General features: G+C 46.0%; 1 protein-coding gene across 5 annotated transcripts in view; it reads left to right on the top strand.

Moving 5' to 3' along the window:
• Nucleotides 1–13,929, top strand: part of LRP4 (LDL receptor related protein 4) — an 83,987-nt gene that overhangs the window by 52,834 nt on the left and 17,224 nt on the right. For 2 of the 5 annotated variants that reach the window (XM_065636335.1, XM_065636337.1), the window contains exons 5-19: nucleotides 150–266; nucleotides 3,551–3,679; nucleotides 4,023–4,142; nucleotides 4,273–4,398; nucleotides 6,718–6,843; nucleotides 7,291–7,425; nucleotides 7,590–7,715; nucleotides 8,784–9,014; nucleotides 9,305–9,461; nucleotides 9,824–10,041; nucleotides 10,373–10,549; nucleotides 11,104–11,229; nucleotides 11,945–12,153; nucleotides 12,777–12,858; nucleotides 13,503–13,608. In XM_065636335.1, coding sequence (XP_065492407.1) covers nucleotides 150–266; nucleotides 3,551–3,679; nucleotides 4,023–4,142; nucleotides 4,273–4,398; nucleotides 6,718–6,843; nucleotides 7,291–7,425; nucleotides 7,590–7,715; nucleotides 8,784–9,014; nucleotides 9,305–9,461; nucleotides 9,824–10,041; nucleotides 10,373–10,549; nucleotides 11,104–11,229; nucleotides 11,945–12,153; nucleotides 12,777–12,858; nucleotides 13,503–13,608 — 2,185 coding nt within the window. Of the gene's footprint in view, nucleotides 1–149; nucleotides 267–1,473; nucleotides 1,513–3,550; nucleotides 3,680–4,022; nucleotides 4,143–4,272; nucleotides 4,399–6,534; nucleotides 6,619–6,717; nucleotides 6,844–7,290; nucleotides 7,426–7,589; nucleotides 7,716–8,783; nucleotides 9,015–9,304; nucleotides 9,462–9,823; nucleotides 10,042–10,372; nucleotides 10,550–11,103; nucleotides 11,230–11,944; nucleotides 12,154–12,776; nucleotides 12,859–13,502; nucleotides 13,609–13,929 lie in introns of those variants that run through there. The other 3 variants (XM_065636336.1, XM_065636339.1, XM_065636340.1) reach the window with 3 other exon arrangements.

The raw sequence follows: 13,929 nt of genomic DNA, 5'->3' as shown, positions 1-13,929 counted from the left end.
TTTTGCTCAGGTACTGCATAACATGGGTATATATGGTTTAATGAGCAATCTTGTTTGTGGGTGCCCTGGGAGTTTCAGGAGCATGATGTGGTTGTTTCCTGGATTCTCTGAGAAAAGCCAAGGCTTTGTTTGTGTTGCTGTCTCTGCAGATATGAGAAAGTGCTCCGAGAAGGAATTTCGTTGCAGTGATGGTAGCTGCATAGCTGAGCACTGGTTCTGTGATGGTGACACAGACTGCAAGGATGGCTCGGATGAAGAGAATTGCCGTAAGTGCTCTCCTTGCTCTGTAACCACAGGAAATAGCCCTTTGGACCTGTTCCTGTCTTGGGGTTTGGCACGTTTTCTGCAGCAGAGATCAAAAACGAGTTAGTCCTGCCTGTCCTGGCAGCTATGCTGCCTTCTGTTGCCTACCCCAGAGGGCACGAGAGAATGGTATATCTCTTGTGTTACCTCACAGGCATATTTCATTTGTGCCTGGCTGCTTCTCTGTTCCTTCCCATGGCTGTGTGACCTTGAGTGAGAGCAGGAGGCTTATGCTTTATTGAATACAGCTCTATATAAAACTATGGGAGTTGGAAGGCTGGGGGGGAAGGGGAGAAAACTATTCCCTTCTTTTTCCTCTTGTCTGATTCCTGCCTGAAATTTCTGGGGGGGGTCTGCCCACTGACAGCATCCTCAGGGACTGCACATCCCCAGCTGGCACACTGCAGGGGCTGCCTGCCTGACCAGCCTTGCTTCACTCGGATGCTTCATGCAGGATGTAGTCCAAAAAGGGCCGATAGGACAAGTACGCTGGCAGCTGATGTGACTGATGGGAAAGGGGGGCTGTGAGAGCCCACGACAGTTGTTTTTTCCTCCACGTTCACAGGCTTATAGCAAGTGGGACAGGAGTCTATTATGTCCCTTCCTAACCGCCACCGCCTCTCTCCCATGTCTGTGAGCACTGTCGGTGTCTGTGGAGGTTGCAGTGGTCCCTTCCCCCACCCTACTCTCAAAGGCATTTTGCAGAATTTGTTCTAGATAGCAGGAAACTTCAAAAGGCTCTGGGAGGGGGATCAGGGCCGCCAGCTCCTGAAGGGCAGGGGGAGTGGATGCATGGGGGAGTTTGTCTTTTATCTCTCCAGATAATGAGAGTTGGCAGGGAGCCAGGGGCTGCAAACATTTCTAAGACAGGAAAGGGCTCTAAAAGGAATCCAGCCTCTCTCCCTCTCTGTTCCCCCTCTCCCTTTTTCGCTCGCTTGCCTGTCGCTTCCCCACAGGCCATGAATAGGCCCTCAGGAAGGGAGGGGAGATGTTTCAACCTTGCTTCCTATGGGAGTGGAGGGACACCCAGAACTGGCACCTCATCTTCTCTGAGCTGGAATGCTTCTTCAGTCCTGGCCGACAGTTGTCTCTATAAGGCACTTTAAGTAACTCACTGAGGAGCTGCTACCTCCCTTTCTCTTATCTTCCTCCATGTGGTTGTCATCTTTTCCTTATCTCCAGTCCTTCTTGTCATTCATCTAAGACAAGGTGGGACTATACTGTTCTTCTGCGTGTGGTTTTTTTTTTTTCTTTTTTTGTGTGTTTCTTTAGGGGCTGTGTGTTATAACTGAATCACACTACATGAGAATTAAGTCACTGACTTCATTTTTTCCTCAAGGAGACACAAACACTCCTTTCAGGCTCCTTTGGTGAGGCACATGTTAACACACATTTGAGTATCCAGCCACTGGATACTCATTGAACTAAAGCTCTTACTGCATGCATGCAGGCTGTGCCCACTACTTCAGGTTGGAGAGACAGATGTATTTCACTTCTCAGACTGTCAGTCTTCTTTTCCCATTTGTTTAATGGATTTCTTCTCAGAGCTCCTCACTTGGAAGACTCATATGCCTGAAACATGCAGTTCATTCTCTGGACAGTCAGAAGAGGTGTCAGATTCTATTGTGTAGGCTCAAAATATTTTTCATCCTTTCCCACATAGTATACTGTTGAACAGAGAACAGTGGGCAAATCCTTGATTTTGGGTTTTATTTGTTGGGCTTTGCCCAGGGTCATCTGTCTGGCAGTGCTCCTTTCTGATAAGGCATGGATTGTTTTGGTGACAACTTGAGAGGAAAGGGAGGGGGGAAATCCTAAAAGGTCAGGTGCAGACCTGGGCACCTTGCTGCTTGCTTGCTTCCTTAGATTCTTCAAGTGCTTCTTTCTGTTAAAATTTTAAAGGAGTCATTCCATACTTGAACCTTGCATTCTGACATAAAGTTCAGTAAGGTCAAGTGCAAGGTCCTGCAAACAAGTCAGGACATTCCCAAGCACAAATACAGGCTGGGTGGAGAATGGATTGGGAGCAACTCTGAGGAGAAAGTCTTGGGGCTGTTGGTTGATGAGAAGCTCAACATGACCCAGCAAAGTGCACTTGCAGCCCAGAAAGCCAACCATATCCTGGGCTACATCAAAAGAAAGGTGACCAGTAGGTCAAGGGAGGTGATTCTCCTCCTCTACTCTGCTCTCATGAGACCCCACCTGGAGTACTGTCTTCAGCTCTTGGGCCTCCAACCGAAGAAGGGCATGGACCTGTTGGTGTGAGTCCAGAGGGAGAGCCATAAATATGATCAGAGGGCTGGAGCACCTCTCCTGTGAGGACAGGCTGAGAGAGTTGGGGTAGTTCAGCCTGGAGAAGAGAAGGCTCTGAGACCTTATAGCAGCCTGCCAGTACCTAAAGGAGGCCTACAGGAAAGATTGGGAGGGACTTTTTACAGGGTCATGTGGTGACAGGACAAGGGGTAATGGCTTTAAACTGAAAGTAGATTTAGATTAGATGTAAGGCAGAAATTATTCACCATGGAGGTAGTGAGGCACTGGAACAGGCTGCCCAGAGAAGCTGTGGATGCCCCATCCCTGGAAGTGTTCGAGGCCAGGTTGGATGGGGCTTTGAGCAACCTGGTCTAGTGGAAGGTGTCCCTGTCCATGGCAGAGGAGTTGGAACTAGATGATCTTTAAGGTCCCTTCCAACCCAAACCATTAAATGCTTCAATGACATGCCTCAGTCCTTAATACAGAGCCACCCCAAAGGGTATCTTTATAATATTTTTCCATCTGTTTTTGTATCTATCTTTTTCAGGTTCAGTAAACAATTTAAATGCTTTCGGAAGGGCACTAAAACATAGTGTCTCAAGCATAAGACGGAAGGGGACACTCTTGGATCCTTTGTATTGCTTTCCCATCAACCTTTCTTCGTAGCTGTTTCTTTCTCTAGAACTTAACAGCTCTTCAAAAGTTAGTGTTTATAGACTAACATCCTATTTATTTTTAAATTTTTAAAAATAATTTTTAGTGGATTGTCTGCACAGGTGATGTTATATGTAGGTTTATCCTGCCCCTCAGTCAAGCACAAACATTATTCTTTTCAGTAATATAAGTCATGCAGAGCTATGCAGCAGTGGTGAGTAATTTCTAACACCTTTCCATTGAATACTTGCTAGTCCATTATTAGACTGAGAACGTTGCATCTGAACTGTATTGCGCCCTGTCACCTCAGGCATTTTTTTTTCTCTGATTCCCTTGTTAGCATCAGATGTTCCAGCTGCCACCTGCAGTTTGGAAGAGTTCCAGTGTGCGTATGGACGCTGCATCTTAGACATCTACCACTGTGATGGTGACGATGACTGTGGGGACTGGTCTGACGAATCTGACTGCTGTAAGTTAGCGCAGGGTGATATACTGGTCCAAGCATCTGAGTTGCAAACCTAAATGGATTTTGCATTGGCTGGGGAGGGATTGCAGTATAGACAGCAATCAAATTGTTCACACATGAGCTGGCTCTTTCATTTTTTTTTTTTTTTTTAACTCAGGAAACTGATCATAGTGATGGGAACTGTGTAGTTAGCACACTTCTGTGTACTGGAATTAAAGCAGTTTCCAGGAGGAATCTGTTCAGGACCAAGTTCCCCAATAGTGGAGTGTTAAGGGTGGTGCTGAGGGGCTTTGGGGTTGTTACGTTGGTCTGAGTTTGCTCTTTATATTCTTTACCATCTCTGCAGCATCTCACCAGCCTTGTCGCTCTGGAGAGTTCATGTGCAACAGTGGCTTGTGCATTAACGCTGGCTGGAGGTGTGATGGAGACTTTGACTGTGATGACCAGTCAGATGAGAGGAACTGCAGTGAGTGCTGGGAGCTGGTGGGAAGTGTTCAGATTCTGTGAACGCAAAAGAGTGTTTGGGACTTAGCTTTGGAATTGGGTCTCTTCTGATCATTCTCGCTCATCTACTGTTCTTTTTTTTGGTCCCTCAGCTACATCAATGTGCACAGCTGACCAGTTCCGCTGTAAATCAGGACGCTGTGTTCGTCTGTCCTGGCGTTGTGATGGGGAAGATGACTGCTCTGACAACAGCGATGAGGAGAACTGTGAGAACACAGGTTTGGCCTGCTCCCTTGCTGCTTATAGCTAATGTTTCCATCCTTGAGGTAACAGGTAGTGAAGTCTCTTTTGGATTGCTTCACCGAGTTCAGCCAAGAGTTTCCATCCTTTGGAAAGAATGCGATCTACGGGCTATCTTATGTGCTTGCAAACAGGTGCAGGTCTGTGTGATTAAACTAACTTAAATGGTGGTGTTTTCTGGTGAAATATCAGATCCCTGTATCTTCCTGTCCTGTCCCTGCACTGTGAATTACCACAGAGCTGTGAGACGATTCCATTCAGACTTGGAAACATGAGTAGTGTGCAAAGTTACTAGCTTTGTCAAATGGACTATGTCGAACTCATGCCTTCTGATAGTTCTGAGTAGCTTTCATATTGCCTTGTGAAATTGCCAAACAATTTTAGCAGGCAGTGGAATCAAAAAGGGCATTTTGTGGAAGTGAAGGATAAAGCTGTTGTTTTAGAGGATAAGAGTGTCAGCTTCCCCCCTTTGATATTTGCTCAGGAGTCTCTCTTTTTCTAGTAATCATTTCACATATAGCCATTTTTTCGTATAATAGTGTTTATGGAGAAGAGTTTCAACAGACCCTAGTGTTATGACAGGATTCAAGGAATGTCTAGAACCTTCTATTTTCCTTAAATCCTTCAGGATGTCTGTAGGCCTTGAGGAATAGTGTGTGCTGGTCCATGGATTCACCCCTGTGACTGGAGCCCAGCTGTGCATCAGTGTATTTTGGATCAGTGTATTTTAAACAGTGGGTTTAGGGGTGACAAAGGGGATTTGTGAAACTATCCTGGTGTTTGGGCCTGTTGAGGAGGGGAGAGTGGGTGTTCTACAAGGACAGCTGAGCTCAGAGGACCTGGAGAGGGACACTGTGTAGTCATTTGAGAGCAGCTGCTCTAGATTGGTCAGCTGTCATGGCCACCAGCGTGCAGTAAATGGTGGTGATCCTGGAAAAAACAACTGTACTTAAGGACAAGCCAGTAACCCTGTTTCCTCCTCCTGATAACAAAGGTATTTAGAGGTATGGAAAGAACAGTTGCCACCCAGAAGCCAAGTCAAACTTCCAGAGCCACTGAAATTCAGCCTCTCCACCTCAAACCAAAACCAAGGTGGTTGAGTGCAGCAATTGTTACCGTAAGGTTAAGTTGTGCAGTTCTGCATTAGGTCTCTGGTGATAGCAGAAAAAATTAACTCAGGACTTCCAAGCCGGATGTGTGCTGGCTCACCTAAGCAAAATAGTGTGCTGGCTCAAAGTCCGCAGCAAGAGCTAAAATCCTGTCACCTCTTGCATTTAGAGCAGAATTATATTTTTGTTGGCCAAAGAGAGAAGATTCTTAGAATACTAGGAGATCAGCTGATGTAAGGATCTTAATGTTCAAATATGAGAAATGCAGTCTGAGTTTCAGAATCCTTCATATAAAGCATTACTGTGCTCTGAAAAGTGAGTCTGCATGTGATTTGGTTTTATGTTCCTTGTTGGTGTGTCTGTTAGTTCTTATTTGTACTTGCTGTTAATCTCACAACTGCCCTTTTCCATGCTGCTTACAGGCAGTGTGCCAATCTCATTGTTTCTTTGCTGATAACTGTATTGTTCTATTGTCTCTCTAGGATTATCAAAGGGTGATGATTTGGAAATCACTAACCAAGTCAGCTTAAGAAGTACAAGAAGTAGGAGACAACAGGACAGTGCAGTTATTGCTGAAGAAACAATCAGATTGGCAAAGTCCCTACAAACAGTATTACTTTACTTACAAGAATTCTGTAGAGTCTCCCTGCCAACAGCAGAAGTTGAAGCGTGTAGCTCATGTGTGAAATCCTGTTGCCTGAGCTCAGATTTCAAGGGTGCATGTAAATCTCGTTCCAAGTCTGTCACAGTGCAGTTAGGGCTGGACAAGACACTCATTCCTAGGCAGGTTTAAGATCCGTAGCCATGCGGGGATGACACATCAGATGATTGAAGTGAGGAACTGACTCTGCTCTTGCACATTCTGAGTAGGGTTGTGGAATCTGGAACCAAAGGGAACTAAGCCAAGACCTTCCAGTCATTCTGAGAGAAACTAAATAGCTGAACTTTCCAATAAAGCAACATTGGACTCAGTCTGGAGGAGAGTTTGCAAGCCTCCAAATCAGCATAAAGATATGTGGAGCAGTAAAATGTGCAAGATGAGCTGAATTCAAGGAAAAAGGAAGTAATGGATTTGTGCTCATATATAAAGTGTGTAACAAATCTTGGAAAATGTTCTATATTCTTTAACATGACTGTTGCCCTATCAGTAAGCTGTGATGTGCTTATTTTTCCCTTCTTCGATTGCAGGAACCCCTCAGTGTGCCCCAGACCAGTTCCTGTGTGGGAACGGGCGTTGTATTGGTCAGAGGAAGCTGTGCAATGGAGCAAATGATTGTGGAGATGGCAGTGATGAGAGCCCGCATCAAAACTGCCGTAAGTCCTCCAGGTTCAGTCCTAAATATAAGTGGAGGCACTGTGATGTGTGGGAGTCTTATCTGTTGTTGCTGAAGGATGTGTATAAGGAAGAAAGCCTGCGCTGTGATAATGGGAGAGAAGTGAAGATGGAGGAAAAAGGCCTTGGTGGTTTTGCCAATTACATACTGCAGACAAGGAATAATGGGGAGAAGATTATGATCTCATGTATCAGAGTTTGTCTGTGGAGACAGTGAAGCCTAAAAGCATAGTATTCTGAGAAGCCTAAAAGCATATTATTCTCAGCTTCATTGTCACCTTTAGTTATGGCCTGCAGGGGAGGGTTCCAACTGTGTCCTCCCCCTCTTGCTCAGCCTGTTCTGAAGGGCAACTGCTGCCTGACAGCTGAGAACACACGCAGCTGCCTTGTGGTTTCAGCTCAGTTATGTTCACATGTTCCTTTCGCAGGTCCACGAACAGGGGAGGAGAACTGCAATGTCAACAATGGTGGCTGTGCTCAGAAGTGCCAGATGGTACGAGGGATGGTGCAGTGCACCTGCCACACAGGTTACAGGCTCCTGGAAGATGGCCGATCATGCCAAGGTGGGTTTTTGGAGCTGTAGCCTCCTCCCTGCTGCTTTGATGTGCTTGAAGTTGATGGCTATGATAAGGTGCAAATCAGGGCATGGAAGCAGAAGCAGGCTGTTGATGAGATTTCCTGACTTGTTGATGATCTCATGGTAACTTTCTCCCTTTGTAACATGCAGATGTGAATGAATGTGCTGAGGAAGGTTACTGCAGCCAAGGCTGTACCAACAGTGAAGGAGGCTTCCAGTGCTGGTGTGAGCAGGGCTATGAGCTGCGACCTGACAAGCGTAGCTGCAAAGCTCTAGGTAAAGAGAAGTTCAACCTTATTCTGGGAGGTGTGTGTGTTGGTCCAGTTCTTGTAATTTTGTCACTAAGGCTTCATTGGCAGCATTATGATGTTCACCAAACCAACATGTGGGGAGAAGGAAGTACCTGGATTTGTATTAGATATACCCAGGTTGTTGGTGAATGCCTGTGAAAATTCTGTGTGATTTTGACCCTGGAGAGATACTTCACTGTTTCTTTTCCCTGCCAGCAGGACAGCCTTGGCCTTCTTTTTCTAGTCCCTGGTCATTCCTGGTGACCTAGACTCTGGGACAATAACAATCTCCTGCCATTGCCTCTGTTCAGGAAGTGTCTTAACCTTTCCAGTCAGTGAGGTTGTATCACACGTCCTTGTGATTTAACGCTTGATGCTGATCACCAGTCCTGAATGCTGTGAGTGGCTGCTATATGGGCAGGTGCTGATTTTTAAGGACACTTACACACTTGTTTAACTTTATTCTTCAGTTCCTCTAATGTAGGAGTTGAGGAATTAGAAACTGCATTTAAAGAATTAAGATTAAATTAAGAATTCCCCTAATTAAATCCATAAAGGATGTTGACAGTTTATCTTTTTTTTTAAAAAAAAAAAATTATTATTATTTTTTTTTTACCTCTGCAGTGGAAGTACCTGCTGAGTTTATATCTGGCTGAGGCAGCTTTCAACTGTGTCTTGTCTGTGGTAGAAGATGTGGTAGAGCATGTGTGTTTGTTTGGCTAGGAGATGGATATAAGAAAAGGAAACCGTAGTTCAGCTGCCAAGTGGCTGCCTAGTAGTATGGTTTCGGAGGCTCAGGTGAGGCAGGCTTATGTGGGACCTGGAATTATCACTTCTTGCTGAGTGACCACTTGCCAAAAGGTTGAAAACTGCTCATCTTTGAGTTAGGACTGTGTATTGAGGATGTGAAAACAGCTCTCTGAACTGTTTTGCACTTGGGAGTTTATTTCTTATTGTCAGTACTGCAAAACTATGTTCTGGGACTTGGTGTGGAGGGAATGGTAGGCAGGACCCTGTTGAAATACTCTAATGCTGTCTTCCCATATATTCTCAGGACCAGAGCCAGTGCTGCTCTTTGCCAACCGAATAGATATCCGACAAGTGTTGCCTCATCGCTCAGAGTATACGCTGCTCCTGAACAACCTGGAAAATGCCATTGCCCTTGACTTCCACCACAGCAAGGAGCTGGTGTTTTGGTCTGATGTCACTCTCGATCGCATCATGAGGGCCAATCTGAATGGTAGCAATGTGGAAGAGGTGGTTTCCACAGGGCTGGAGAGCCCAGGTGCGTCACCACAAAAAAGGCAACCTAGGGGCTGAGCCTGTTGTGAGAATAGGGGTGGGTGGGTGTAGAAAAGTGGGTACTCAGCATTCAAAACACAGTGCATCTCCCTGAGCAAGGGTATGGGTTGGATAGAATGGGTGTGAGATTGATGTCTGCCTGGAGTTAATCTTGGCTGATGGAGAAAGAGACAGGAAGACTAAATTGAGCCTCTTCTGAGAGAAAGGGAACTCTTTTACTGAGCAGATCCTGCTCCTGGTTTCATCCTGTGCTTAATTCTCCCCTGGAGATAGGTGGACTCGCTATTGACTGGATCCATGACAAATTGTACTGGACAGACTCTGGGACATCTCGAATTGAAGTAGCAAACTTGGATGGCACTCACAGGAAAGTGCTTTTGTGGCAGAACCTGGAGAAGCCCCGAGCAATTGCCCTACATCCTATGGAGGGGTGAGTGAAAACTTAGGACCCCAGTGAGCCCTCTGTGCAAGTCCTTCTAGGTGAACATTGAAAACCCCATCCTTGGTCACAAAGTCTATCTCTGAGTTCAAGCCTTCATTTCATACTGCCAGTCTGGGGAACCTGGCAATGTTGGGGGCCTTCAGAGCCTTAATCCTATTTTGGGCCCTTCAGGTTTCACCAGCCTGAAAGTGGTGAGTGTTATCTTGTTGGCTGATACTTCTCCCTTGGCTGTGACCCAGTCTCATGCTCAAGGTCACTGAACTGATATTGTTTTGCCCTGATAAGGAGCGATGCTGGGTGCAGTATGTGGGACATGAGGTTTCTAGCCTGTCTCTCCCTGCCTCCTCCAGCACTATCTACTGGACCGACTGGGGTAACACTCCCCGCATTGAGTATTCCAACATGGATGGCTCTAATCGGCGCATCATTGCGGATACACACCTCTTCTGGCCCAATGGACTGACCATTGACTATGCAGGACATCGAATGTACTGGGTGGATGCCAAACATCATGTCATTGAGAGGGCTGACCTTGATGGGCAGAACAGGAAGGCTGTTATTAGCCAAGGTAGGTAACAGGACTATGTATGGGCAGTGCTCTCTGCAGTAGAGAAGACAGAGTAGCACAGCGCTACTCTGAGTTTCAGAGATACTGGCTCCTGCTTCTATGCTTGTCTCCTTTCACTGTGAGATGAATTCTGCCACCGCTGAGGGGTGGGGTTTGCTACCCAGTCTTCAGTGGACAAGAGGGAAGATTTTCTATTATGTTAGTATAAGTTGGTTTTGAGGAGGTTGCCTGTGGCAAGGTCCAAGGGGTGGTGAAAGAGCTTTCCCTTGTCTTCTGCTAGCCTGAGTCCTGTTGGACCTGATTATATCCCTGGATTAAATGTCTATTACAGGCCTCCCACACCCATTTGCTATCACCGTATTTGAGGACAGTTTGTACTGGACAGACTGGCACACCAAGAGCATCAACAGTGCCAACAAATTCACAGGCAAGAACCAGGAGATCATCCGCAACAAACTCCACTTTCCTATGGACATCCACACGCTGCATCCTCAGCGCCAGCCAGCAGGTAACTGCAGAGAGGGTAGAGACCCATCTGAGCCGCTCCACCTGCTGCCACCCACCCTGTAAAGCCGGGGGATGGCAAGCCTGAACCTAGCGCAGCGACACAGCCACTGCCTCCCTCCAGAGGTGCTGTGGAAATTGGTCCATCCGGCAGTTTAGTTGAGGTTCCTCAGCTCTGGTAACCTGGTGTTAGGTGTTACCACAGCTCCCTCTGCTGACACCTGGGAGAGGAGACTTGTCAGTAAGAAATACTTGTGGCCTGTTTATGCAAGAGCTGTTTTGGGAGGCAAAAAAAGTCATAAGTGGGCACTAGTAATGATTGACACCTCCCTTACTCCAGTTGCTGTAATCTGCTCTAGAAGTGGATTGAGTTGAATACTGTATTTTAAAATTGAGCCCTGCAAACGCAGTTAGTGCTTTAGTTTCTATGTTTCCTTATTAACTTCTGGGTAAACAAGTTATCTTACCCATGTGAGTCTTGACACCTCAACTGGTGTTTTCCCTCTTTTCTCTGCTCTTTGCTTTATGTGTGGTTGTTTTTGTCTTTGGCTACTTGAGCAGGGAGAAACCGTTGTGGGACCAACAATGGGGGCTGTACTCACCTCTGCCTGCCGAGCAGCAAGGATTACACCTGCGCCTGCCCCACAGGCTTCCGCAAGACCAGCAGCCATGCCTGCGCCCAGAGTAAGTGAGGTGGGACCACAGCCTGCATGCTCAGACATTCAATGGGTGGCAGAGGGTTGGCAATGAGAGTAAAGAGCAGCAGTTGCTTCCAGGGAGATACAGCTGGATAGACTTAGTTGGTAGTATCAAGGGCCCTGCCAGAGGATGCTTCACCTGTTTGATGCATTTCCCAGTTCTGCATTCCCATTGCCCTCACTAGGCTTGATGGGTGGGGATGCAGTGAAGCTCCGTCCTTGGGCCCTTATTTCAGGGCTGCGGTTGGTGCCATGCTACTTGCCACAGCTCATTGTTTTGCCAAAGCTTCCACAGGAGCTGCGTCAGTAATGAACAAAAAGTTCAGTGCTCTCGATTGCCACAGTTTCTCTTGGTTTGCAACTATGTGGAAGAATTGGGCCGTCTCCTGGATTCTCAATAGACAGCATAGCTATTTGATTTGGAGGGAGGTCTATGCCATTCTTTGAAGAATATGGTTGACTTTGGTCCTTCAGCATAGGTTACCTCTGGGAGACAGGTCTCTACTACTCTGTTTCCCCCTGCCCAGCCCACCTTCCACCTCCCCAGTGATATTTTGCTACCAATAAAGTCCTGGGCTATGACCTGCCAGGGAGAGATGATATAAGTAGTTAAGGTTGGATATAGCAGGGAATTGTCTGTGTCTATCACTGTGTTGTTGAACTTAGAGAAATTAAAAGAAGACCTTTCGACCTTTGATCAGGTCTTGACAAGTTCCTGCTTTTTGCCCGAAGGATGGACATCCGTCGGATCAGCTTTGACACAGATGACCTGTCAGACGATGTCATCCCCCTTGCTGACGTTCGCAGTGCTGTGGCTCTAGACTGGGACTCAAAGGACGACTATGTCTACTGGACAGATGTTAGCACTGACTCAATCAGCCGAGCAAAATGGGATGGATCAAGCCAGGAGGTACAGTGTTAACTACATGCGGAGATCATCTAGTCAAGAGACTCCTTGAGCATCAGATTTTAAGCCCCCAGGGTACACTGGTCTTAAGGGCGTGCAGTTCATGCCAGATTTGTTGTTCATTAGCTTGCCTGGTTCTGGCTCTGAGGAGCCCTGAGATCACTGAACACTTCATACACATTTGTTGTATGTTCCCACCTGTATGGAAAACCTTGAATTGGGACACAAAGCATGTTGACTTGTGAGTTGTGGTCAGTTCCTTTGTAGACCTAAAATCTGAAAGAAAGAAGTGTTAAATTCTCTGTTATGTACCACATTTGGAACAAGAGCCATGCTCCATGGGAATGCTTTTTGCACCTGCCCTTAGGCTAATGTTGCCATAAATGAAGGGAACGGAGTTCAAAGTTTGGAGTTGCAGTTTGAACAGATATGAAAAATAGATATTTCTCAAAATGTAAGATTTATTTCAACTTCTACATCCTTAATGCTCTCTCTCACATGGCATTGTTCTGCTTGGGCTTTTGCCTCTGGAAAGTTAACGGTCATGAATGGGCAATGCATTAGGCAAGTGCTTTCTCTCTAGGGTCTAATCTTACTAAGGATTTTTTCCTTTTGTTTCTATGTAGGTTGTGGTGGATACCAGCCTGGAAAGTCCAGCTGGACTGGCAATTGACTGGGTCACCAACAAACTGTATTGGACTGATGCAGGTACTGGGATCCTCTGCTTTACCTAGGCTTCTGTCTTCCTAATTAGTCATGAACACTGAAAAACAGCTGACTCGTTCTGTCTCATTACAAATTTGTCTGGTTTTGTCTAGCAAAGTTTCATCTTGTGTGCTTCTAAAAAGTAGGAGCTGAGGTGAAATCCTTAGTGTAGTTCTCTTTGCAGTGTCCCCAGTATTAATTCTGTAGAAAGGTTTATAGCAGAAGTCAGGCCCCACTGTTGTCTTGCTGCAGAGCTTGTGATTGTGTGTGTTTACATATACCCCAACAGTGCATGGCGGGGTGCAGCAGATAGTATTTGGAAGATGTTCCTTGCTGGAGAGTCATAGTTCAGAGAGATATAAAGTCATTCTTTTCTAGCTGATCTCTCATGCCCATGTAGATAGGTCGAGGGCTTAGGAAGGGGCTCGTTTACGTTCCTACAGGACTCATCACCAGTGATGGCCACAGAGGTGACTTGAGAGATCTAATGGAGGGTGGCACTTTAAGCCATGTTTCTTACCTATCTTCCAGCTATTGACAGAGATGGACGGAGAGAAGAATGCATTGTTGTAGGGATGTTTTTTGCCTTGGTTCTTGTGGTTCCAGTGATCTCTGATCTCTCTTGTTCTCTCTTTTGACTTTTGTAGGAACAGATCGGATAGAGGTCTCCAACACAGATGGAACCATGAGAACTGTTTTAATCTGGGAGAACTTAGACCGACCTAGAGATATCGTGGTGGACCCAGTTGGAGGGTGAGAGACTCTTATTTTTTTTCTTTTTTTTTTTTTCTGGGATCACATGGGAATTCTTGCATGTCTAAAGGTCTTTGATTTTTGCAATTGACTTTCTCTCTGGTGCTATTGTTCTACATTCTGCCAAAGACTGAAATTAGAGACCAGATTTTGGATGCTAGTGGAACAAGATAAGCATGGGTAATTGTCTGCTGTGCTGTATAGTGTACAGGAGCTGGCCGTTGGTGTCACTTGTTTATCCTTGAGACATAATAACTAAAGATGTGGTACAAAAATATTGAGAATGAGGCCATCTAGATCTTTTCTGTTTCTATTTCACAC

Source organism: Caloenas nicobarica, chromosome 5 (assembly GCF_036013445.1).
Source record: "Caloenas nicobarica isolate bCalNic1 chromosome 5, bCalNic1.hap1, whole genome shotgun sequence".
Lineage (NCBI taxonomy): Eukaryota > Metazoa > Chordata > Aves > Columbiformes > Columbidae > Caloenas > Caloenas nicobarica.
The sequence above is the reverse complement of the archived record's forward strand: the minus strand, read 5'-3'. Positions and strand labels throughout refer to the sequence as shown.